General features: G+C 52.8%; 1 protein-coding gene across 2 annotated transcripts in view; it reads right to left on the reverse strand.

The window, feature by feature from the left end:
* Window positions 1-23,515, reverse strand: part of HIP1 (huntingtin interacting protein 1) — a 149,351-nt gene that overhangs the window by 69,842 nt on the left and 55,994 nt on the right. The window contains exon 1 of one of the 2 annotated variants that reach the window (XM_027611309.2): window positions 10,276-10,442. The exons of the other annotated variant lie outside the window; for it this stretch is intronic. Within the exon in view, the coding sequence (XP_027467110.1) occupies window positions 10,276-10,293 (18 nt within the window). The 5' untranslated portion in view covers window positions 10,294-10,442. Of the gene's footprint in view, window positions 1-10,275; window positions 10,443-23,515 lie in introns of those variants that run through there. 2 annotated transcript variants of the gene reach the window in all.

Genomic DNA, 23,515 nt, shown 5'->3' on the forward strand with positions numbered 1-23,515 from the left:
TCCGTTTCTCGAGTGAAGGAGAACCCCTCCTTAGGGAAGTAGGGGGTAAGAGCCTCCAGGTTCAAGAGGGGGAGGGTCACCCAAAGGGCCCCAGGCAGCATGAACCCCCACCTGGGAATGCAGGCCTGACGTCCCACTAGTCTCTGGGCCACCAGCTCCTGGGAGCTACGGATGGCCAGACCCCTCCTCCTAAAACACAGCTGCAACCATGCCAGGCATGTCCAGGGGCTCGCCGCTGCACACGGGGAAAATGCTCCACTCAAGGCTTTCAGGATCTGGCCCCCGCTGGCCCCCATTAATTTAGTCATCCATGACTTTATTCACTCACGAAATTCACCCACCAAACATATATTGAGCACCTATGCGTCAAGTGCTGTACTAAGTTAGTTCACAGATGAGTCAGATGTAACTGCTCCGTGTGCACAGCCAGTTAGAGGAGACCATGGTGCATGCAGAGTGTGGGGGGCCCCGGGGCGGGTACTTGACCAAGACTGCATGTCTGGTGTAGGCGTCCTTCCTTGCAGGAAGAACCACCGAACCAGATGACTGGCCTTGAGGAGGGGCCTGCAGGGATGCCGGGGTAGAGAAGCCAGCATCAAGGCACAGAAGTGGGGGCCAGTGCCCAGTGTGGGGACGTGTTGCCGAAGTGTGGAAAAGCAAATGAAGTGGGGCTGGTCCAGGAAACCCCGTTCGCAGAATTATGCACAACAGTCCAAATGACCTTCCCCCATACCCACCACTCAGTTAGAAACACATTAATAAGGATCCTTAAATCCTTGATTGGTGCCTGGGTGGCTCTTGGTTAAATGTCTGACTCCTGATTTCGGCTTAGGTCACGATCTCAGGGTCCTGAGATCAAGGCCCACGTTGGGCTCCATGCTCAGCGAAGAGTCTGCTGGAGATTCTTTCTCTCCCTCTGCCCTTCCCCCTCCAAATAAATAAGTAAAATCTTAAAAAAAAAAAAAAAAACTAAAACTTTTATCAATACAATGGCAATCATAATATTTAAATGGGAGAAATTAACATGTTGTAGGCTTTGAATTTATATAATGTTATATATCAAACACATTTCTCAATAATAAAAAAGCTAAAACCTTAAAGCCCAAGTATTTAAAGTGTAAAGGGGTGAACACATAGTCACTCTTCGATGTGTGTACAAGGATGTCACCTTCACGGTGGGAAATGGACATAGTGTAATGTCTACTAATAGGGTTCTGATTACAATGAAACAATATGTCATCTCTACTTATCTGGAAACATGGTAATGATTGCACACATATCTGCCCTCGACATAACCCTCTACAGAAGATGCTGTGATTATCCCCACTATATAAGGGGGGGCAACCCTGGCACAGGGAGCCTCAGGAACCTGCCCAGGGGTTACCTGCCCAGGTGAGTAAGTGGTGGAGACTGAATTTGAACGCAGGACCCATGCCCTTGACCACTGTGACACACTGTTTCTAGATCCAAGACATAGTGACAGCTAAAATAAGTTTACAAACCTATGTTATTGTACGGTCCCATTTTGTTTAAATATGTGTGTGTGTGTATGTTTATATTTGGTTGAATCAAGTGAAAATCTAGCCACTTTTGACTTATAAAAGCAGCACTCTGATATGGCTCAACCTAGCATGTGCGTATGAGTGTGCGCGCGTGCACACGCACACACACACACACACACGAGTTTGTAAGGATCTATACCAAAGAGCCATGTTAGCAATAGTGTTTGGGATGGTGGAAGTGTATTTGATCTTTATTCCTTTATACCTTTTCCTATTTTCTGATAATGCAGCGTAAGTTAAACATTTTTCAATAGATGACCCTCTTGCCTCACTGTGGCTGCTGGAGAGCACAGATAACTATGTGATATGAAAACGTATGCAAAGTGCAGGAGCCCTGGGCTCCCTGAACCACAGCATCAGAGACCAGTGCACTCATGGCCATGTCCCCTCTGGAGCTGAGAAGCCAACACGTGGACAAAAACCACCCCATGTGAAGGGCCCAGAACTCAAAGGGAGGAGTTCCACTGCAGGACTCAGAGTGTTCTATCACAACTCCCCCCCCCACCATTCTAGCTGACCTTACTACAGCTGAGAGGGCCTCCTACATCACTGATGGCACCAAATCCACCCCCAGCACCACATCCAGAGATCTGCTCACTCGACACTTGGCTCTGTTCATGGAGGTTTGTTGGAAAGAAGAGGTAATGTCTTCCCCGCAATCTGGAAGGAAACAACGAGCCTCCGGTGCTCTCAACAAAGCACAGCTGACTCCTGGATGGCAAGCTGAACCGACTGCTGGAAGGGGAGCTGGAACGCGGGGGAGGGCTCTGAGGTCAGACTCAGGCAATGATTCAGGAGCGATGAGCCAGAGGCCACGCCTGGATGCACAGTTTCAGCTGGACAGTGAGCCAAAGCAGAAAAGTGACTAGGGGTCCCAGGGTCCACCTAGAGCCACGGAGAACCCCTGCTGGGCATGACGCTTCTGACCCTGGCATCCTTAGGGCAACTGTAGCCACGTCTGTGCTCCCCACTCCCTGCCCTGGCTCACTTACCACCTTCCAACATCTGACATGATTTACTTCGTTTACATTTACTGTCATTGTCTACACACATGGGAGGTCAGCAGCACAAGCCAAGGATTTCTGGTTCCGTGAAGTGTCCCAAGTGCTTATAACAACACCTGGCACATGGAGGGTACTCTGTAAGTATTTTTTTAAAGGTTTATTTGAGAGAGAGAGAGAGAGAGGGTGTGCACATGAGTGGGAGAGGGAGAGGGAGAGGGAGTCTCAAGCAGACTCCACACCAAGTGTGGAGCCTGACTTGGGGCACGATCTCATGACCCTGAGATCAACCTGAGCAGGAACCAAGAGTTGGGATGCTTAACCAACTGTGCCACCCAGGTGCCCCTCCATAAATATTTTCTGAATAAATGAATGAATGCCTAACTGAAATGTCACCTTCCTCAGCCCATGTCCTGTGCCACCTGGCAGAATTAATTATCCCCACCTCCAAGTTTCTATGCACTTTCCTTAAATCTCTAATATTGTACTTATCATACTCTATTATAATTGCCCCCACCTCCGTGAAGACAGGAACCTTCAAACTACCCCATTTTCTTTTATATTCTCAGTGCCTGGTAGAGGGCCTCAGGGTGTGCCGACTCAGGGGCACACACACAAGATTGTCAAGGGACAATCTTGACATATGTGTAGGACGAAAAGGCCAAGGGCCAGGACCCCGGTTGATACTGCACCGAGACCGCTGACGAGGATCTTCGAGCCAGCAGGGCTAGGGAGATAGTGATTTTGGTAAGACTACTTTCCAAGCAATCCAGCCTGAGACACATCCAGCAGGAGGACGCTATTTTAGGTCCCAGAGCATGAGGCTGAACTGAGCGCTCCAAAAAGAAGTCAAGAAAGAAAGTTACTGAAACGCTCATTTCCAGAAAAACCAGGCTTGCGGCTCCCACGCTCATCCTGGTCGCAGGGAGGGCCACTGCCAGCATTGGGACTGGAAGCACACATCCCGATGGGATCATCAAGTGGGGACAGCCTCTCTTGCTGCGCTGGTGCTGCCAGAGGACGCGGGTTATTTTGACATGGGCCTCACACCTGGCACCGCTCCTCCCTCTTTCCTCCTTCCTCTGGCCCTGCTCCTAGCAAACCTACTCAGCATGCTGCCACTGTCCTTCCTGACATCATTATCCATTCACTTACCACCTACGGCGTGCTGCTCCCCCTTCTTCACCACACAGCTCAAATACCTCCTCCTCCAGGAAGCACTGACGTATAAAAGGATTTGGATCCCACGTCCTGGGAACTTTGCTGGTCCCACTGAGGCAGGGACTGCACCTACTTTTCTAGCATAAACTGCAGGTTTATGCTAGAACACACCCCGTGTTCTGCTTTTGCGCACATAGCTCTCGCTGCCTGAAATGCCCTCGCTTGCCTTGCCCCCTGGGGGACTCCTTCCCCTCCTTCTCCAGCTTTCTCCATGAATCCCCCCACTTTCCCATGCTAGCACGTTCCTCAAATGCATTCTATGTGCTTTACCGCACGTACCGTAATTATTTATAACACGCCTTAAGGCCCTACTTGCAGAGGAGTCATTCTGAAAGAAGGAATGTTCTACCCTTTGCTGAAAGCTTTAAGATTTTATCTGTTGCCTAAAGGAATAAGCGAAAAACTAATAAGTACAGCAGGGCTTACTAAGCCTTCCCATGTGCCAAGAACTTTAAACAGGCCATGTCAATATCTCTACAGTCTGCAGACACCAATTCATCTAAGAGACAAGGGAGGTGATGCACAGACAGGTCAACTAACTTGTTCGTGGTCCTAGAGAGGCCAATGTGGCAGCAAGATTTAGCCTCTGGCCTATGTGACTCCAAAGTCCCGTGGCTGGCCTCTAGTGCAGCCTCAGGGCCCAGAAGCTGCTCACTGATCCTCCACGTGCAGGGCATGGCACCTCAGACTCCAGCTGCCTCCCACTCACAGTTACAAACGAGCTTCCTACCCTCTAATCCCTTTCTACCTGCCCAGAGAAATGACCTCCAGATCAAAGATTCATTAAGACTTCAGGGAATCTGAAGGTGACATGGGCATTCCCCCCCCCCAAAAGACCTGTGCTTAATTTCTTTGGGGCCCTGTGGCAGCAGGCATTTTGTCTGGTTGCTGGAATCCTTTGGAATCCTTTGGCTTCGTGGAGAAAGCTGGAGAAGGAGGGGAAGGAGTCCCCTGGGGCAGCTGCCAGACCACGTGCCTGTCTGGCTTTGGACTGGGACCTCTCCAGCAAGAAAGGAGACAAAGGTGGAGTGGAAACAGCCCCTGGACGTGTGCTCTTTGGGAAACTCACCCAGCTGTGGGGGGGCTAGGGGTGGGGGGAGATGGCAGGGATGGGCAGGTCTCTCTCTGGGTGGCAGAGCACAGCGGGCTGAACTGTCCTAAAACCTACATTTGCTTCTGAACTTAGCCCCTGCCTGGCAGGGAGCCTTGGAAGAGCCTTTGAGGACACTAAAGTCTGCTTCTTGAGACTGTTTTCAGGGAGAAAGAATCCAGGTGAGAGTGTTTTTTCCGTCACCTGCAAGTGTCTATGTGTCATTCCATTCCAAGGGAGTCTCTGTAACTCCCTACAACCTGGCCATCCTCAGCTCTGGATCTAACATCTTAACGTCTACAACCCCGGGGGCTGCACATAATGGGGAGTATCCAATATGTGCATGGGCTGGGCTGAACCTCATCCTGGTAGGATACAATCTTAGTGATCAGTGACAGTAAGACACAGCAATCAGATGATAGATCAAAACTCTTTTCCCTAAGCAACTTTGAAGGAGGCAAATCATAGATTTCCTTCCTTGCTGGCACTTGGCTGAGACCAATGTCATCCACAGTCCCTGACCTTCTTCCGGGGACTGTCTGAAGAAGGCTGCTGAGCCACGATGCTCTGCTGCATCTTAGGAACCACAGTGGGGAGTGCACAAAGCTAGGATATGTGGACACACGTCCCTGGAACTGCTCCCCAGTGTTCCGGTGATGCCATCCACCCATAGGACTCTGAGGCTCCCAAAGCCTGAATGCTGAGCCAGTCTCCAAGGCTGGCAAGGACTCGGAAGCCAGACTCCTCCAGGGTCCCCAAGCAGTTCCAGTGGGCAGACAGGCTCTCTCCCTCCCCAGGGAGTTGATTCTGCCATAGAATGCCTCTGATAAGGGAAAGTGCTGGCCAGCCAAAATCTAGTCCCTCTTGAAACAAATCCCACCTTCCAGAGCCACGGGGTGCACATAAACCACCTCTTTGTCTCAACAGCCCTCAGTGAGTCAAAGACAACCATCCGCCCTTCTGGGGCTTTCTCTTCTAGGGCTGAACTACTCATCTTGCAAGGCTGACATCCACCTTGCTCTGCTCTGGACATTCTCTAGGTCAGAGACTCCAAACCTTTTTTTGCCTCTGACCATAGTAAAAAATACATTTTACAAGACCAGTCCTTACTGGCATGTACGTGTGTATACCTCCAAAGCCAGTTTCGTGAACGAATGCTTACTTTCTTACATGTAATACGCCTGGATGCTTTCCAATCTACTTCACTCTTTCAAATACTGCCTGCAAGCCACCGCACCGAGTTTGTAACCCGGAGCTGAAAGTGCTACTCTGGTTTCACCCATGTCCAGCCTTAACTGCTTACTTAGCTCAGACTCTAGGTGGGAGAACACATCCCTTTCCACGCAGCTTATTAGCCTATCTGGGCTGCAAGAACAGTCCTTGGCATCATTCTGTACAGGGATCTCCCCGGCTCAGCACTTCCTTTCCCCACGCTGCTCCTCAGCCCAGCAAACACACATGCACCCATCAGCAGCAACAACATGTCCACCAGAAGCTTGTTCCTGCCCCATCATCATTATCATTTACTCTGAACACCTGAAACACCTTTTCTCCACCCCTCTCATTTTCCTGCTGTGTAAGCTGGGGGATCTCAGGGGGGCAGCAGAGATTCAGGAAGAAACCGGAATTTTGAAAACACCAGTAGGTAACTGACAAAGCATGCAGTCTGCATACAGACTGGCAGAACAACCCCCCCCACCCCACCCCCCGCCAACATGGGGCCCAGAGGCCAAAGGCCACCACCACTTCAGCCTGTCTTTTCAGACTGGCTTGTGTCCATCCTAGAATCTGGTCACCGAATCTTTTCCCTTACCCCTTATCTTGGTCACCATAGCGTACATTTTGGTGACCAGGAGAACCGCCTACAAAACCTGGTTCGAACACCACTCTTACAGGATCCAGACTTCACCTCCTAAACTCCAGTTTTCTTATCTGTAAAACGGGGCTAATGATTTCTGCTCTGCCCTCCTCACAGGATGGTGCTAAACGTGAACAGGTGTGAAAAGGCTTTGTAAACTGTAGAGCAGCACTAGGCAAATATAAATCGTTACACAAACTACACGTTCTTTTGTAAGAATTGATGGCATTGGCTCTGTTCCCCAAATTACAGCCCCGCATCCTCTGAGTTCAGTAAAGACACAGACTCCATCCTCAATCCCCAAAAAGCATCTACACTTCACCCAAGTGCCATGTTAAACAAGCCCTCCCTTGGTCAGAAATTTGAGGTCATCAAAAATTCATCACTCGCAGCAGCTGGTGGACCCACTGTCCCCGTCATCTGTTCCTTCATTCAGAAAGAGAAGTAGATGCGGAAGGATTGGTCCCAAGAGCCGTCAAATGAAATACAGCCTACACTCAACTCTTCAGGCCAATCAAGAAAATAAAGGGGTGGGGAGGGCATCTGGAGGGCTCAGTTGGAGAAGCGTGCGACTCTTGATCTTGAGGTCGTGAGTTCAGAGTTTAATGAGCTCTATGTTGGGTGTATAGTTTACTTAAATAAATAAACAAACAATAAGAGAAAGGGTGTGTGGGCGTGGGGATCAGAGTCATCTTAGATGAGACTTTGGAAATCATCATTTTCCTGAGAGCCACCACGTAAGGAGGGCTTACTAAGCCCATGCCTTGAAAGAATTATTTCCAACCTTCACTAGGATGCTCAAGGCAGGTATTATTAATCTCATTTTACAGATGAGGCTAAGAGATTAAAAAAAAAAAAAAAAAACTTGCTCAAAACCACGTAGGGAATTGGGTGAACTCCAATCTGCTTTTTCTCAGTGTTAAGCAAGAGGAACCGCCCCTCCCCCTCCCCCCAGCTGATGTCAGCCTCTGCCAAGGATGTGGCTGAAATGCTGGGCTTGAGGCTGACCCTGGAGCCAGTGGCCCCCAGAGTGAGGACTTCAAACGAGACAGAGGGCTTTAGTGGTCAGAACAGAAAAGTAACTTTGGCCTTTGGCAGGAACGGGAAGCAGGTGCCAATTCCCTGGGGTGGGTCAGATTCTTCTGCACAGTCCAGGGTCTGTGTTCTTTACAGAGAGCTGAGGACAATTGTTTCTGGACTGGGCATTTGAGTGCTTGGTGATGAAAGAGAACCTAATATCACTTTTGTTTGGACCCTGAGCTAAAAGGAGGAAAGAGGCAATACATGTGCCTCTCCTGTGCCCCAAGTTCTCCAGAGGTTACCCAGTGCCTACAGCCCAAGGTCAGAACACCGTGGTTGGCATTCAAGGCCTTTCTGATCTGGCCCCAACCAACAATCTCAACATTTCCTGATCTAAACCTGCCCCAGCCAAACGTCCCCAGCCTCACCCGATGGCCTTGCCCATTCCTCTTCCTATACCTCTTCCAACAGGTGATGCCCCTCACTGCTCTCAGCAAAGCCATCCCCACCCAGCCTTGAAGAGCCAGCCTCAGGCTTTGTCCTCCATCTGAACCCTGCCATCCAGTTCCTCAGCAGAGCCCTACGGCCCTTGGAGCTGTGGCCTTCTGGTCAGGGCCTGCCTTGATAGCCAGCTGTTGCTCTGGAAGCAACTCGCATACTTTGGAAGACGCTTCTATCTTCGTGATGCCTCTCTCTGGACCCCTCTACCCAGATGCTAAGAGCCCTGAGGAGCAGGGAGGTCATAGGTTATGTTTCTGTGTCCCTCACACAGCACTTGCTGTAGAAATGATAGGTATTAAATAAATAATGTTGAGTTAATGAGCAGATGGACGGAGAGAGGTGGTAGAGTTAGAGCGGACCCAAACCTCTAAAGACACAGAGGTCCCTGAACTCTGTAAGCTAGTCCTCATAAGCCAGGCTTTGGAAGGAATCTCAGCTCAGGGCCAGAAGGAAGCTGGGGATGATGTGGTTTGGTGGCCATTGGATTAGAGCTTCAGGTCCACCACGCAGGGCAGGTGACTCTGGTCCTGCTAAGATATGTCCCAAAAAGAACCTGGCTGCTACTCAATTTTCCACTTCCCCACCCTTACAGTTGCAATCAGGATTTTTTGGGAAGGGTAGTTCTAATAGTTGCCCAAAGAAGGTAGGCTTTCATGGTACGCACATAGGGAATGGTGGTCCAGCCTCTCAGCACTGCCCAACCATGGATGGGTATGTGTCCTCACATGAAGATGGGAGCCAGTGAGACCCTGCATCCAGCTCCCAGCTTCTTGGCAGCGCTCAGAAGGAGACTGGTTTCCTGCCACAGAAGGGACAACTCCCACCTACCCTCTGCTCCCCATCCCACTGTCCCTTACCCAAGACAGACTGCCAAAGGCCTGGCAGGTCGAGGAGCTCATCTGCCTTCTCCATGGAGATGGTAACTTCAAAATGCACTCTCTGGGGGAAACTAGCTTAATTCTGTACAAGATGAACTGGAATTCCAGTACCTTCTCTTCCCTAAGGAATAGGCAGACCCAGACCTCTTTTTTCCCCAGACACAAAGACACACGTCAACCCAGCACAGACCATCACAAGATACCTCTCCAGTATGACACACAGGCCCTCAAATGTTCTAAGTCTGGGGTTTGCAGGGGGTGGGGGAGCACTCTGGTCTAAAGCCAGGGTCAGGCTACCTGACTACCAGGTGATGTCACAGACACCCTTAAATCTCCATTCAGAGGGGGAGCCACTTGGGACCTCTGGGAAAACCTGCCCCAAGTGCTCAGAGACCCCCAAATCACATCCTGTTACCTCCTGAGGGCTGTTCCCCAATCAATCAATGAACAATGTATTCAGCTCCTACTTTGTTGTGTGGGGGGGGAGGGGGCGGGTGCAGGGCTGCCCTGACTGAAGGATCAGCCCCTCCAGGGAGTCCGAAGCTTAAGAAGCAAAGGTGTTTTGCTGGTTCTCACGCCAAAGCAGCTGGGGTTTACAAGTGGTAAATCTAGAATAGCCCCCATCTATGCCAAGGATTCCATTCCTGCCCCCTCACCTTCTAAGACGGTTGAAGTCCTAGCTCCTCCCCACTGCCCTTCCAGGTTACCCACCTGTGCCCCCACCCTGCCCACTGGCTCAGTCCAAAAATCTTCCCATAAATCTTAAATAGGTATGCAAGCAGGGGGCCCTAGAGTGGATAGGACAAGCCACCTTCCCGCAGCCTGGCCCTCCCTCTACCAGGCTGATTTCCCAATTTGAGAGGACAGCTCAAGAGCCCTCTCCCTGGGGTCCAGTGAGCTCTCCCGGGCAGCCCTGGTGGCAGCGCGGCGGGAAACCGGGAGACCCATCCCTGTCCGCCAGCCGCCTCCACAATCCTGGCCGGGCTCCCTCCTCCAGCACGCCTGGAGTTGGGGCCGACGAGCAGGATCAACAATCCAGAAACTTTCAATGGATCAAGCCGACTGGGAGGGAGAGAGGGAAGGGGTGAGGCGGAGGACAGGGACCAGGGGAGGCTCCAGGGCAGAGCCCCTGCTCTTCACTTACCATCTTGCTCACATCCATGACCGAGGCCGCAGGGCACCCCCCACCCCTTGAGATCCCGCTTCCCCCAAATGCTGCTCCCGGCTAATTCCGCCCCGATGGTGCCATGCTGCGGGGAGGGCGGCCGGCAGGGCCCCCGCGGACCGGGGAAGGCGGCGGCGGCGGCGGCAGGACCGAGGCTGGACCGGAGAAAGGAAGGGAAGGGGGAGGGGAGGCGGGGAGGGGGAGGGGGCCGAGCGCGGAGCCGCAGCGCGCACCGGGGGCGGGGGAGGCGCGGCTCCGCGGGCGGACCGCGCGGCCGAGCCCCCTGGGGGCCCGGGAGTCCCACGATCAGCTGGAGGCGCCGCGGTAGGGGGCTCGGGGACGCGGGGGAGGGTGGTGCGGGCAGCGGACGGATCCTCCGGGCCGCCGGAGCTTGCGGCCCGGGCGCGCAGTGAGGGTGTGATTTGAATAACAAAAGGTCGCTTCTCCCGGAGCCCCGGCGGCCGGGATCGCCGAGCGGGGAGCGAGGCCGCCGGGCCCGCCAGCAAGTGTGTGTTTGAGTGTGAGTGTGTCTGGGTGTACGCGCGCGTGTGCGCGGTTTGGTGGTGGGATCGGTGGGACTCAGGAAGTGAGTGGGGGAGGCGGCTGAAAAGGAGCGAGATGGGGGCGCAGCGAGCCGACATTCCAGTGGGGGCAGGGGGTCCGTTCGGCCCCTCCCCGCTTGGCTTCCCTGCACAAAGGCGGAATTCAGAGCCAGTTGTTTCCCTCCTGCGGCTAATCCGGAGGGGACGCCCAGATGAGTCTGGGGTCTGCAAACAGATGGGAGCATAGAAGGAAGTAGAACAGGTATCCCCGGAAGGCTCTGTCCCCGGCGCAAGTGAGCCAGAGCCAGCCCTTCCGGGAGCGAGGGCAATAGCTCCTCGATGCTATCTGCCCTGAGCGCCTAGCATCTCCAGCCAGAATCCCCGAACATTCCTTCCACTCCTTACTCAGTGCCTCATCTGCCCTTAAGAGAAATGGGAGGCAGACACTCCTCTCTGCCGGAGACAAAGCTGGTGGCAGAAAAGGGCTCCGGGCAAATGCTCTTTTGGGGGCACAATTTCCAGAAAAAGCCTGACATCCAAGCCTATGGTTTCAACGCGAGCTACCTCAAATCCTCTGATGAGCGGGGAGGTTTGGGGCCCAAGCCAAGTCAGCAGGGACCTGAGGCCACTAACACTGACCCTGCTTTACCCAGGTGAGGAAACTGAGGCCCAGAGCAGGGGAGTGATTTGCCCCAGGTCACACACCTGGCAGGGACCGTAGGTCTGGAGAATCCTTAATAAGGACAGTGCAGCCCAAGCCAAAAAGAGCTTCCCAGGCTACCACGGAGCACCCCGCTTCTAAAACCCTTTCCAATGAACAGGTGATGGGACCCATCCACAGCCCTGGCCCTCTGGCCCGACACTAAGGGGCCAGTAAGGCAATGCTAGCCTGTAAGCCCCCATCTGGCCCCAGGGCCTGCTGGGCTGCCTAGGACGGCCCCCTCCCCTTCGATCTTAGTTCTCAATCTATGAAATAGAGAGTGTTTCTCTGCCTGCCTCCTAGGGGGATGTGAGAACAGCATGACATAAAAGACATAAAAATAGAAGGACAGGAATGTATGGGGTTTTCACTGTGGTGGTTATTTTCATTTCCCAGCTCTGGAGCTCAGTGAAGGGGCCCTCAGCTTCAGCTGAGGGATCTCTGGGCCCGGGTCTGTCTGTCTGTCTAACCCTGAGTCTGTCCTGCCCTGTCCCAGTGCTGCTCCCGGCAAGCGCAGCCCTTGCGGCACTGTGCCCCACCCTGGGGAACTCAGGAGGCAGCCCTGGTCTGCTCCAGTGTGATGGAGTCCTACAGTCCCTTCTACTGACTTGTGTCCCCAAGAGGCAGGAAGGAAACATGCCACCACCTCCTCATCGACCAACACTGACCCCCGAGGTAAACGAGGGCCAGGTGAATTAGCAGGAATCACCCAATGCAGAAAAGAGTTTGGGGTTATTTGCTGCCTGATTAAATGTACCAAGATCGTCTTTCTTATAAATAAATAAATAAGATTTAGGGGCGCCTGGGTGGCTCAGTCGTTAAGCGTCTACCTTCGACTCAGGTCATGATCCTGGGGTCCTGGGATCGAGCCCCATATCGGGCTCCCTGCTCTGCGGGAAGCCTGCTTCTCCCTTTCCCACTCCCCCTGCTTGTGTTCCCTCTCTCGCTGTCTCTCTCTCTCTCTGTCAAATAAATAAATAAATTCTTAAAAATAAATAAATAAATAAGATTTCATATGTTTAAAAAATATTATGAACCGTTAGGCATGGGGTTGATCAACAGATCAAGATCCCTGGTAGATCTTGGCACCCTAGCTGACAAAGCCCATTCTCATTAAAATGGGGATTGGGACATCTGCCTCCTGCTGCACATAAGCAGTTGGGTCAAATGAAAGAAATTTCTCAAACTTCACCTGCAGTCAGCTGAATGATGGCCCCCAAAGAGAAAAGGTCCTAATCCTGGGAGCCTATAAATACTACCGTATGAAGCAAAGACTACTCGCATATGATTAAGTTTTGCATATGATTAGGATTCTGAGATGGGAAGATGATCTTGGATTATCGGGGTGGACCCCAGATGCAATCACGTGTATCCTTATAACAGGGAGATCTGACACACAGAAGGGATAAGGCAAGGCACCAGAGACTGGAGTGAGACGGCCACAAGCAAGGAGCAGATTTTCCCGAGAGCCTCTAGAAGGAGTATGGGCCTGTCAACACTTGGATTTTGGCCAAGGAATTACTTGTATCAGACTTCTGGCCTCCAGGACTGGGAGAAAATAAGTTTCTGTTGTTTTAGCCACCCAGTTTATGATCATTTGTCACAGCAAACAAAGGAAACTAATATGCTGCCCAAAGGTCAGTGAGGGCTGGTGTCATGGCTGCCTCAGGGCTGCCCTCTCTGTGGACTTCCTGGCTGGGGAGCTCACGTGATGGCAGAGGCCAGCCAGGAAGCAGGTGGGCTCTCCTGCTCCATTGGGGGGCGGCTGGCAAATAAGCAAGTACCCACATGCAAGCACGTATATGCACAAATGCACACATGCAAACATAGGGAAGAAGCAAACAGCGTCTTTAAAGAAGTTGGGCTTCTCTGCCTTGGCTAACCCATCACCCTGCCAGGCTCACCCAGCACACAAACACCTTTGGGTGCCTGCCTTTCCCACCACTCCTCTTGGGCAGACAGGTCCAGACTTGGAGAAGAGCTGAGAAGGAAGGGCCTGCCTGGGGATTCCCCCTTCCAGAGTGGTTGTGCCATGAGGCATCCCGTGGGGCTATGTGCCACTGGCTCAGGCTGGCGGAGCCTCTTTTGAGTAAATTGGACAGAAAGAGAGGGGCACCTGGATGGTTCAGTCGGTGAAGCATCTGCCTTCAGCTCGGGTCATGATCTCGGGGTCCTGGGATTGAGCCCCGCATTGAGCTCTCTGCTCAGAAGTAAGAATGCTATGGCCCTCAGCTGCTACTCTATCCTTTCTTCACCAGCTCCCAGGCCACTGCATCCAGATGCCTACTCAGCATCTCTACCCCAGGGGCAAGGGTGGGAGGTGGGAGGGGGTCTCAGTCTCCCAAGGCATCTCAAACTCAAGGACTCTAAAGATATATTCTTCTTTTCTCTGTTTTCACATCTTCTGTCTCATCTGTGGTTCTGCCTCCACTTAGTTGTGTAAGCTAGAAACTTCGAAGTCAGCCTTATTCTTCAATTGACAACCTCCCACTCCCAACCCATCTATTCAGATTTCACATCCATGCAGTTCTTTCTTGCAAAGAGCTTCCAGTCTGTGTCTTCCCTTTCAATACTGACCGCTCCTGTGCTGGCCAAGACTCTCAACAACAGCCTCCTAACTGGCCTCCCTGCCTCCAGTCTTTTCCCATACGATTCATCTTCCACACATCCAATTGCAGCTCCTCACTGACCCACCCTAAATGGGGAAAAACAACAACAACAAGCATACCTTTCCATAGGTCATTTGGCACTCAAGGTCCCTACTGGTCTGGCTCTATCTCCATTCTAGTCTGTATTCTCCCATCCTCCTCCCTCCACCCCATCAATTAGGTCCTGACCCATCAACAGATGTCACCTTCTCTGTGAAGCCATCCCTGAGCCATCCAGACATAGCTGGTCACTGGAGTCTCTTCCTACAACGGACAGCCCCTGTGTATAGCCTGAATCATCCTGGGATGGGATGGTCTGTGCCCTGGGCTCTCCCTACTCACCTGTGAGCTCCCTCAGGCAGGGGCTGGGCCTTACTGGCCTTACATCCTGCCCAGCCTCTCAGCTATAATTTCATACCCACACCACCGCTGCACCTTAAACAATTAGAAAGTGCGGAACGGCCCCAGGAGGCCCATGGAAAGGTGCAGTGGATGAGTCTTGGTAGAGGGTGACACCTACCGGGGAGCTGCGGTTCTGCAGCCTAGCCCTACAAATCCGTACCACACTGATGGGCGGGGCTGCCGAGCCCAGGGCTGGACCTTACGGAATACGTTAATTCCCAGTAATAGGTTTCAACCAATCTTCCCTCCAAAAGAGCCTTATAGAATGTATGTTAGTGTGCTACCACTGACTAAGCATCTGCATAGGGCTGTGAGGTTCAGGGAATGCCTTTTTGTCCATTCTCTCGACGAATCCTTAAAACCATCAGGTAAGGCAGAGAGAACAGGTATTATGACAAGACCCGTTTTGCAGGTGAAGTGTTGCAGACAAAAGAATGTGCCACTGATACCTGAGGAAGGCATTGAGATGGGGAGGGAAGGTCCAAGGTTTTGTTAGCTTTTTTTTTTTTAAGATTTTATTTCTTTATTTGACAGAGAGAGACACAGCGAGAGAGGGAACACAAGCAGCGGGAGTGGGAGAGGGAGAAGCAGGCTTCCTGCCGAGCAGGGAGCCCGATGCGGGGCTCGATCCCAGGACCCTCGGATCATGACCTGAGCTGAAGGCAGACGCTTAATGACTGAGCCATCCAGGCGCCCAGGTTTTGTTAGCTTTGCCTACAGTGTTTTAGTATTTTATAAGGGGGATGTCCTGAAATACTATTATTTGCATAACAGTGGATATTACGGAAGGAAAAGTAGGCTTTAGAGTCAGGCCTCAGGTTGAATTCTGGCTCCATGACTTTCTGGATATGGGCAATTTCCTTAACGTCTCTGAATGTTAGTTTTCTTACCTGAAAAGTAGGGCTTATAGATACCTTCCAGGATTGGTGTGAGATTAAGCAAACTGATGCATAGAAGGCCCACGGGGCAGTGGGAGGCCGGCCCTGGCTCATCCCCAAACAGTCATTTCCTCCATTTACTTGGTGGCTAGTTCTTAAAAAGTTCTAGATGATTTTTTTTTTTTTTTAACGCTGAAGTCAAAAGAAAAAAGGATAAAAAGCCAAGGGTATCAGTAGTCACCCTGATTAAAGTGACAGTAAATAAATAGGTTTCCAGGAACTACAGCCACTGAGCTACCCCAGCTGAGCAGCAGAGAACACGAGCCTCGGCCGCCGCTGAGTGGCTCCTACTCTTCCCGTGGGAAGCTGCAGCAAATGAGCCTTGGTCCGAGCGGGTGACCCAGCCGGCCTTCCGGCCTGGTGGCTCGACCTCCAGTGCTCCCAACCAGCTCTCCTTGAGCAGAATGTGGCCTTTTTCAATGCGTCACCCTGACTCCAGTGGGAAAAACCTTCCACTGCCTCTCTTTGGGGGGATATGACCACACTTACAACTCAAAAAAGAAAAAAACCCTCAAGAAACACAAGCATTCCTGGGCCTAGAGTGTATCTCAGTATGTGAAGGTAGAGCATCACGTAGCAAGTGGGCAGGTGGGTGCTGCGGGGGTGGGGGGGGGTGGGGGGGGGGTGGGGGGGGGGTGGGGGGGGTGGGGGGGGTGGGGGGGTGGGGGGGTGGGGGGGGGTGGGGGGAGGCACGTGTGTTGTGCCATGAATAAAAATAACCACCGAGAACATTACTGAGTTCTTAACATGCCAGGCATGACGACCAACACTTTATAAGTACTATTTCTTTAGTCCCCAAACAACCCTGATACTAAATGCTCCTATTATTGTCCTTATTTTACAGATAAGAGAAGGAGGCCCAGAGAGGTCAGGTGACTTCCCCAGGGTGCGACAGCTAATAGGCAGGGGAGCCAGGGTTGAAGGTGGGCAGTGTATTCCACAGGTAGCCCCTCCCCTGGGCGCCCCCAACACCTGGCACTGCCCTGCCCGTGGGATACCTGCCCTTACCAGGGGTTGGCAGGCAGTTTAAACTATGTAATTATTAGTATGTATTTTTATTTACAAGCTTTTCCTCATCCTAAAGCCTTGTGAACCAGTTGTGAGTACAGCGAATTCCCCTGCCTTCTCTGAAGTGACTTGCATAAATTCCCAGAGCCGGGCACCGGGCACTGGTCATTCAAATGAGGGGCATGCCTGCTGCCTCCTGGCCCCCCGTGCCCATCCCCCTCCCTGCACCTGCATGCTACCGGGTTCCAGGTGTCTCTGCTGTGGGCATGCCGGGCGGGGGGGGTGCGGGGTGGGCTCTCAGAAATGACTCCTTCAAGTCGTTTCAACATTTCCCCCGGATGGTTTTCACCATCAACACACAGAACAGGCCTATGTATTAGAGACACCTGGCATTGTCCCAGATACCCCAATTTCTGAAACTACAGTTCAAATAAATATTGACTGTAAGGCACCAGGTAGAAGCAACATGATTGATTGAAACTTAGGTGGGTAGGTATAAGCAATGAATGAGATTTGAGGGCATGACCGGGAAAATCCCAGAGCCACAGGGGGGTGAGGCGACGTCAAAGACCAGGAGAGAATGCAGCTGGGGACCCGTGGGTTCAAGAAAGTGCTGGAAAAGGGAGTGAATGGCCATGCAGAGCCTCAAATCCCCACCTCCTCCAGGGAATGCTGAAGGTTACAAACAGGTTCAGCTTCCCTTTCAACATGTTCCTGCCCAAACCTTTCACGTGGAACCACCAGTAAGTCTCCATCTTGACCACTCGGAGCATACCTCTAATTTTATACAGAATCCTAGCTATTTGCGATCAGTGTACAAAATGCATTTTCCAGGAACCCCTTGTGTTGATTTTCACAAGGTGGCCCAAACGGAAGCATGGGTGGTAAGCTCCATAAATTCCCATTGGGTGTGTGGAGTAGGCACGGTGCCACCAAATCCCTGCAAGGGCCTGGCCTCTGAACAGCCACTCAATAAAGACTTAGTTACTGAAGCAGGACTCAACGAGTGCGGTATTGAGCCTGCAATAAACCTCATAAACATCTGTGTAGTGCTCTGCCCAACACAGGGAACTCACCTGCAGCGTGCCAGGCACCAGACCAGATGCTCTGCCTGTGAGGTCCTGTCTATTTCTCCCCGACATGGATGCTGAGCTACAGAGAGGCTGGTGACTTCCCAAGGTCCCATGGACGTGACCACTGCAGGTCATCTACTGCTGACTCTTCACTCCCCCCACCCTCCGTATCCACAGCCCACCTTTCCAAGGCGAACTTGGGCATGGCAAAAACTCGAATCATAGTCCACTGTCTGTCAGGACAGTCCATCAGCCTTCTAAGAGTAAGGCCATGGGAGCCCCTCCATTGGCTGGGACGTGTCTCCCCCAGGACACTCTCTGGGCACCAGCTGGGAATGTCAGGGCTGCCCCTGGGGACCTGCAGCATAAATGAGTAATGAGATGAGGCATGAACTGTTACTTAGCACGGGGAGAGGTCAAGTGCTCTGCAATCATCAGACCCCCTTCAGGACCAAGGGACACACTCAGGAGCTTGGGAGTGCCACCCACCACAGAAGGTGCCTGGAAATGTACCCTCCTGGGCAGGCAGGAAAAGGGCCAGGGTTCTCCTAGGAAGAAGAGTCGTGCCCCCTTTCACTCTGACACAAAGCGTGCATGAACCCATGTGGCTTAGTCCCGGTTTTATCACCCATGGGCCCCAAAATCTAGAATTCTCTTTCTAGTCCTGCCTCCCAGTGGCTCCCTTTAGGGCTCCAGCTGCTGCACAGCCTCAGCCATCCCAGAAAGGTGCTTCTCTCCAGAGGAATGGGTACACATCAAGGGCGGGCCAGTGGGTAGACAGCCGTTTCAAACTGACAAAACCAGAAGGGTGCCCAGAGTTTTCAGACAATTCAGGGGGACAAGATGGGCGGACAGTGTGAAGCTGCTACAGGCCCCTGCTGCCTGGTGGACAGGCACTTCCCCAGGCCAGGGAGTGTGCCAGGAGGGCAGTGTTTGGACAGAGCCATGAAGGGAACCTGGAGGCTGGGGATGATCAGGCACGGCAAGTGCAGGAAGACGGGACAGCAGGGTGACCACACGTGGCAGGGTGACCACACGTGGCAGGGTGACCAAGTGTGGGGAGGGGAATAAGCCAACTGTGTTCTGGATCCATCTGAAGCGGGTCCATCTCCCTGAGCAGATACACGGGGAGGGAGAGGGAGTTCCAGCTAGAACACAGAAAGGCAGACAGAAGGGCAGACAGCCACCGTGTACTTAGAGCCAAGCATGGACTCAGGAGGTAAAGCAGGACTGAGCGAGCTCAGGGTGAGGACCTGGTGCGGGTCCAGGGGTGTCCAGCCCCAGAGGCTGGGCAGGGTGATGGCTCCTGCAGTCCCTGCGGATTCTCTCATGCCCAGCCGGAGAGGAGCCAAGCTGGAAGCTGCAGGTGGTCAGGGGCTACAGCGGCAAGCAGGGCAGACGGGAGCCAAGATGGTGGCCATGGCTTCAGGAAGGGAACAGCAGAGAGATGAGGGATGTTAGGATGACGGAGGGGCGGAGGAAGGTCTGGCCCTGGACACTGGGAGGGAGGGGTGCTGTTACGAGGAATCAGGACGAGGATCCTATCGTCAAAGGCGGTGGGGGACACTGGTGGTCGTCAGTCTGCGTTGCTGGTTGGCCATGTCCGGAGGGAGGGCGAAGAACACCCTGCGGCGGTGAGCAGCTGGGGCCCAGAGGCACCGATTCGGGAGTCACATGTGTGTGAGTCAAGAGAGCCAGGCTGGGTCTCAAGGTCAAGACCCCAGCTCAGGGCAGGCCCAAGTGAAGGCAATGGGGCTCCCAGAGGAGGGGGCCATTTTGCTGGCGGTGGGCTGAGTGGAACTTTTGCTAATTCCTTTTGGACCTGAAGTACAATTTTCAATATTTATAAGGGCTGCTTCTTAATGAAGTCATGAAAAGCACTTTCCGAATGCTCTTAGCCTTTGTGGTGTGGCCTGGATCATCCCCTTCCTCATCCACAGCACAGCCCTCACTAGAATTTACCGGGACCCCTGTTTTGGAGGACAGTGCCAGGCATGGCGGTGCCCACCTCTGCATTCGAGAAACTGGGCATTCAGAAGCAAGGCGGGGGGTGGAAGAGCAGGGGGTTTGTTACTGCCGGTGGAGGCTCTCCACCCCTGCTGCACCTCATGACCACCCGGGGGACCAGCCCCGCCCCAGGGATGCCGGAGGTAACTGGCCTGTGGACCGCCTGGGCATCAGCATTTGAAAGCTTCCCCCAGGAGATGCCGATACGCGGACCTCGAACATCTGCATCGCAGTAGCCAGCGATCAGGAACCTCGACCTCAGTCCTGTTGGAAGCCTCAGGCTACGGGAGACAAGGAAGTGGGGCTCTTCCCCTAGCACTTCTACACTGGGAATTTCTGAGTTTCCACCTGCAGTTTTCCATTCCTTGGCCAAAGGCTCAGCGTAAGCGAGAACCTCTGAACACTTTGCTCCCCGTGGATTTCTTTTCCCTCTTCCCGCTGCCATCCCCCCACCCCCACCCGCCCATTAAACACGGTGTTTGTGGGCTCTCTCTGCACATCTGACATCACGGGGGAAAGAGGGACTCCAGGCACAGCGGAGCAACACAGAGATAGATGCCTAGCACACCACCCGGAACTGACATCCATCCTGCAAGACAGTGGCCCTGTCTTAGGATGCCGCTTTAAGCTGGTGGGTTCCCGGGCAGCAAAGATCTGCTGGATTTTTAAAGCGTCTCCAGGCAGGCTGTGGGTGGCCAGTGGGGGTGAGGGTGCCCACTGAAGACACTCAGACAGATGGGAGCCACTCAACCAAGTCCCTGAGTCAGCAGATGGCCTGCAAACCTCCACTCAGGGGGCCCGGGCTGCCAGAGTGCTCTGCCCCTGCCTGCTCGGCTCCTGCCTGGAGGCAGCAATTTGGGGCACCCTCAAATGGGCCAGCCCAGAAGCTGTCAGCCTCTCTCACTTGCCCCTCCCCGGGAAGACAAGTCCAGGAATCTGTCTCTGCCCAGTTACCTAATAAGCAAAGACCTGTCCCAGAGGCGTAGACCAGGGCAGGAGGTAGCAACCCAGAGAGTCTATAGTGACCGCGGACCGGCCTTTCCATGCTGGAGGGGGCGACAGCCAGGCTAATTCCATGTTATTACAGCCTTACAGGAAGCCAGCCTGGCTCAGCTGTCAACCAGTAGCAATTTATGGGCCTTGGGGGCAGAGGGAGGGAGAGGAGGGAAGAGAAAGGAAAACACAGCCCTCCACCCCCCTCCAAAAAAATTGATCCTGAGTTATTTTTAGACGCTTATTCATCCCACGCATTTCTTTGTAAGAGCCAGGACACGGGCTCTGTAAAAAAAAACATTTGGCGGGAGGCAGCCGCTCACATAGGAGGACGGGGCTGGGGGCACCTATGAGCAGGTGGGAGGGAGCGTGGGAGGGTGTTCAAGGACACCCCCCTCGTGGCAAAAATCTCTCAGGATTCCGAAGGCAGAGTAGGGAGTCTGACCGAGGAGAGGCTTTTCAATCAGAATCCCCAAGTTCAACCTCCAGCTTTTTCTTGCTAGATGGCCTAGGGCAGGTCACTGTGGAAGTCAAATGAGACTCCGGGCTTGGAACCCCAGCCAGGTGTGACCCGAGGCAAGTCACTCAACCTCTCCGTGCCTCAGCTTCCCCATCTATAAAACGAGGCTAGTCAATGCATGTAAAACACTTAGAAGATTGCCCGGGATACCCCGTGTTACATGAGAGTTAGCGATCATTCTATGAAAGATCCACACATATGTTAATTGTCACTGTCGATAATAATGATCACTTAGAATTATACTGAGACGGGGCACCTGGGTAGCTCAAGTTGGTTAGGTATGCGACTCCTGATTTTGGCTTAGGTCATGATCTCAGAGTCCTGAGATCCAGGCCCATGTCCTGCTCCATGCTGAATGTGGAACATGCTTAAGATTCTCTCTCCCTCTCCCTCTGCCCCTTCCCTCTCTCTCTCTCTCTCTCTCTCTCTCTCTCGATATATATATATATAAAACTAGGGGTAGGATAGAGCATGGAGATAAAAGCCACAGAAGTCCTGAGGCAAACAGAGAGACTTGTATTCATAGCCTGATACCTGCCAAGGATGGGTGTCCAAGAGCTTTTGCCTCTGTTTAGATGTGGATGCTGTGACTTAGTTTCTCCTCCTGCAAACAGGGCAATAAGCACTCTTGGGGGGCTTAGGGACTGATGTAACAGGAAGCGCACAGCGGGGCTCCCAGCAGATGTTCGGCACTGTTAGTTGACTCCGGAATCACCCGTCCTCGTGTGATGGCTAATCTGGGTCTCACCTTGACTGGGTCACAGGACACCCAGAGATCTGACTAACCGTGATTTCTGGGGATGTCTGTGGATGAGATTAGCATTTGACTTGGTGGACAGAGTAAAGAAGAAGCCCTCTGCGATGTGGGCAGGCATTGTCCAATTGAGGGCCTGAACAGAACACAAAGGGGAAGGAAGGGAGAATTCTGTTCTTTTTTTCAGCCTGACTGTTGAGCTGGGACACTGGTCTTCTCCTCCCCTTGGACTGGGATTTATACCACAGGCTCCCCTGGTTCTCAGGCCTTCGGACTCAGACTGAATTACACCATTGCCTTTCCTGGGGTCTCTAGCTTGCAGATGGCAGCATGAGCCAATTCCTTATAATAAATCAGTATTTTCTTCTCTCTCTCCCTCCCCCTGCTTCTACCTTCCCCTCCCTCCCCCCCCCACACACATTGACAGCAATATATCTATATCTATAATATTCTGTTTCTCTGGTTACTCACCAAATCAGGTCCAGACCCTTCTAGAATCTGCCTCTGTTCCTTTATTTGCATGGGCCACCCTTCACCTGTCCCTTCCCCAACACCACCCTGCCTCCCGGGCTGCTCCTTCTGCCCTTGATGCCCCTTTTATATTAACCCAAGCTTTATTAACCACTCCCTTCTAGTTCCATCCAGTAAACCTTTATTAAGTGCCTGCTGTATACATGACACCAGGCTAAGTGCTGTGACTGAGACACATAAAGCCAAGGTCCTACCCCTCACATCATTTCAAGATAATGTAGTGGCTACCTGCTCGAGAAGATGGTGCAGGTGTCTAGGGAACACCAAGGAGGGGCTGGGGTGGGGAGGGGGAAATGGTAGGAGGCTGGGGACATGTTCCTTCAGGAAGTGACAGACAAAGGTATTCCAAGCAGACTTAGCAGGACCCTTGCGGGGGGTGGGGAGGCACCAGGGTAGGAGCCAGAATTCCCACAGCCCTCACTGCCTGCCACCCCTGTGTACCTGACCCCAGTCACAGTGATGTGAAACCCAATCTTTCTCACCTGTTTCCCTCCTTTAGGGCCACTCCTTCTCTGAAGTCCTCCTAGGCTGAGCACCCAGCAGACCCCAGCAGGGACTCTAGAACCAGGGTTCACTTCTGTCATAGTATCTCAGTCTTAGGTGGCGAGATGTTGGGGGCAACTGTCTCCTCTCCTCCACACTCCCCACCAGCCACCTCAGGGATCATTCAGGAACACAGGCAGATCACCCCCTCAAAAACCCAGCTCCCCACACACAGCTTTCAAGGGGGTGGGGATCTCAAGGCCTGCCACCTACTCTAACCTCATCCCACATCACTCCTGCCATGGGGCCTTTGCATGAGCTGGCTCTTCCTGCTACAGGGCCACCTCTGTCCCTTTCTGTTTCTCTCCCTAACAAAAACACACACACACACCCCACCTCATCTATGAAGGGTTTGGCTCCCCACAGCATTTCATGCATGTCTCTAGCTCGGGTGGGATTACTTGGGCCGGCTGACCCTTTGAGGGCAGAAACCTGGTCTTGTTCCAAGCCTAGCTCAGGGCCAGTAGCTCTTCCAAACTTCAAGTGAGGCTCTTGAAGCATATACATGGGGAAATTTCTGCCATTGCTAAATATTAGAGGTGACTACCACCCTTTTAATA

Source organism: Zalophus californianus, chromosome 10 (assembly GCF_009762305.2).
Source record: "Zalophus californianus isolate mZalCal1 chromosome 10, mZalCal1.pri.v2, whole genome shotgun sequence".
Lineage (NCBI taxonomy): Eukaryota > Metazoa > Chordata > Mammalia > Carnivora > Otariidae > Zalophus > Zalophus californianus.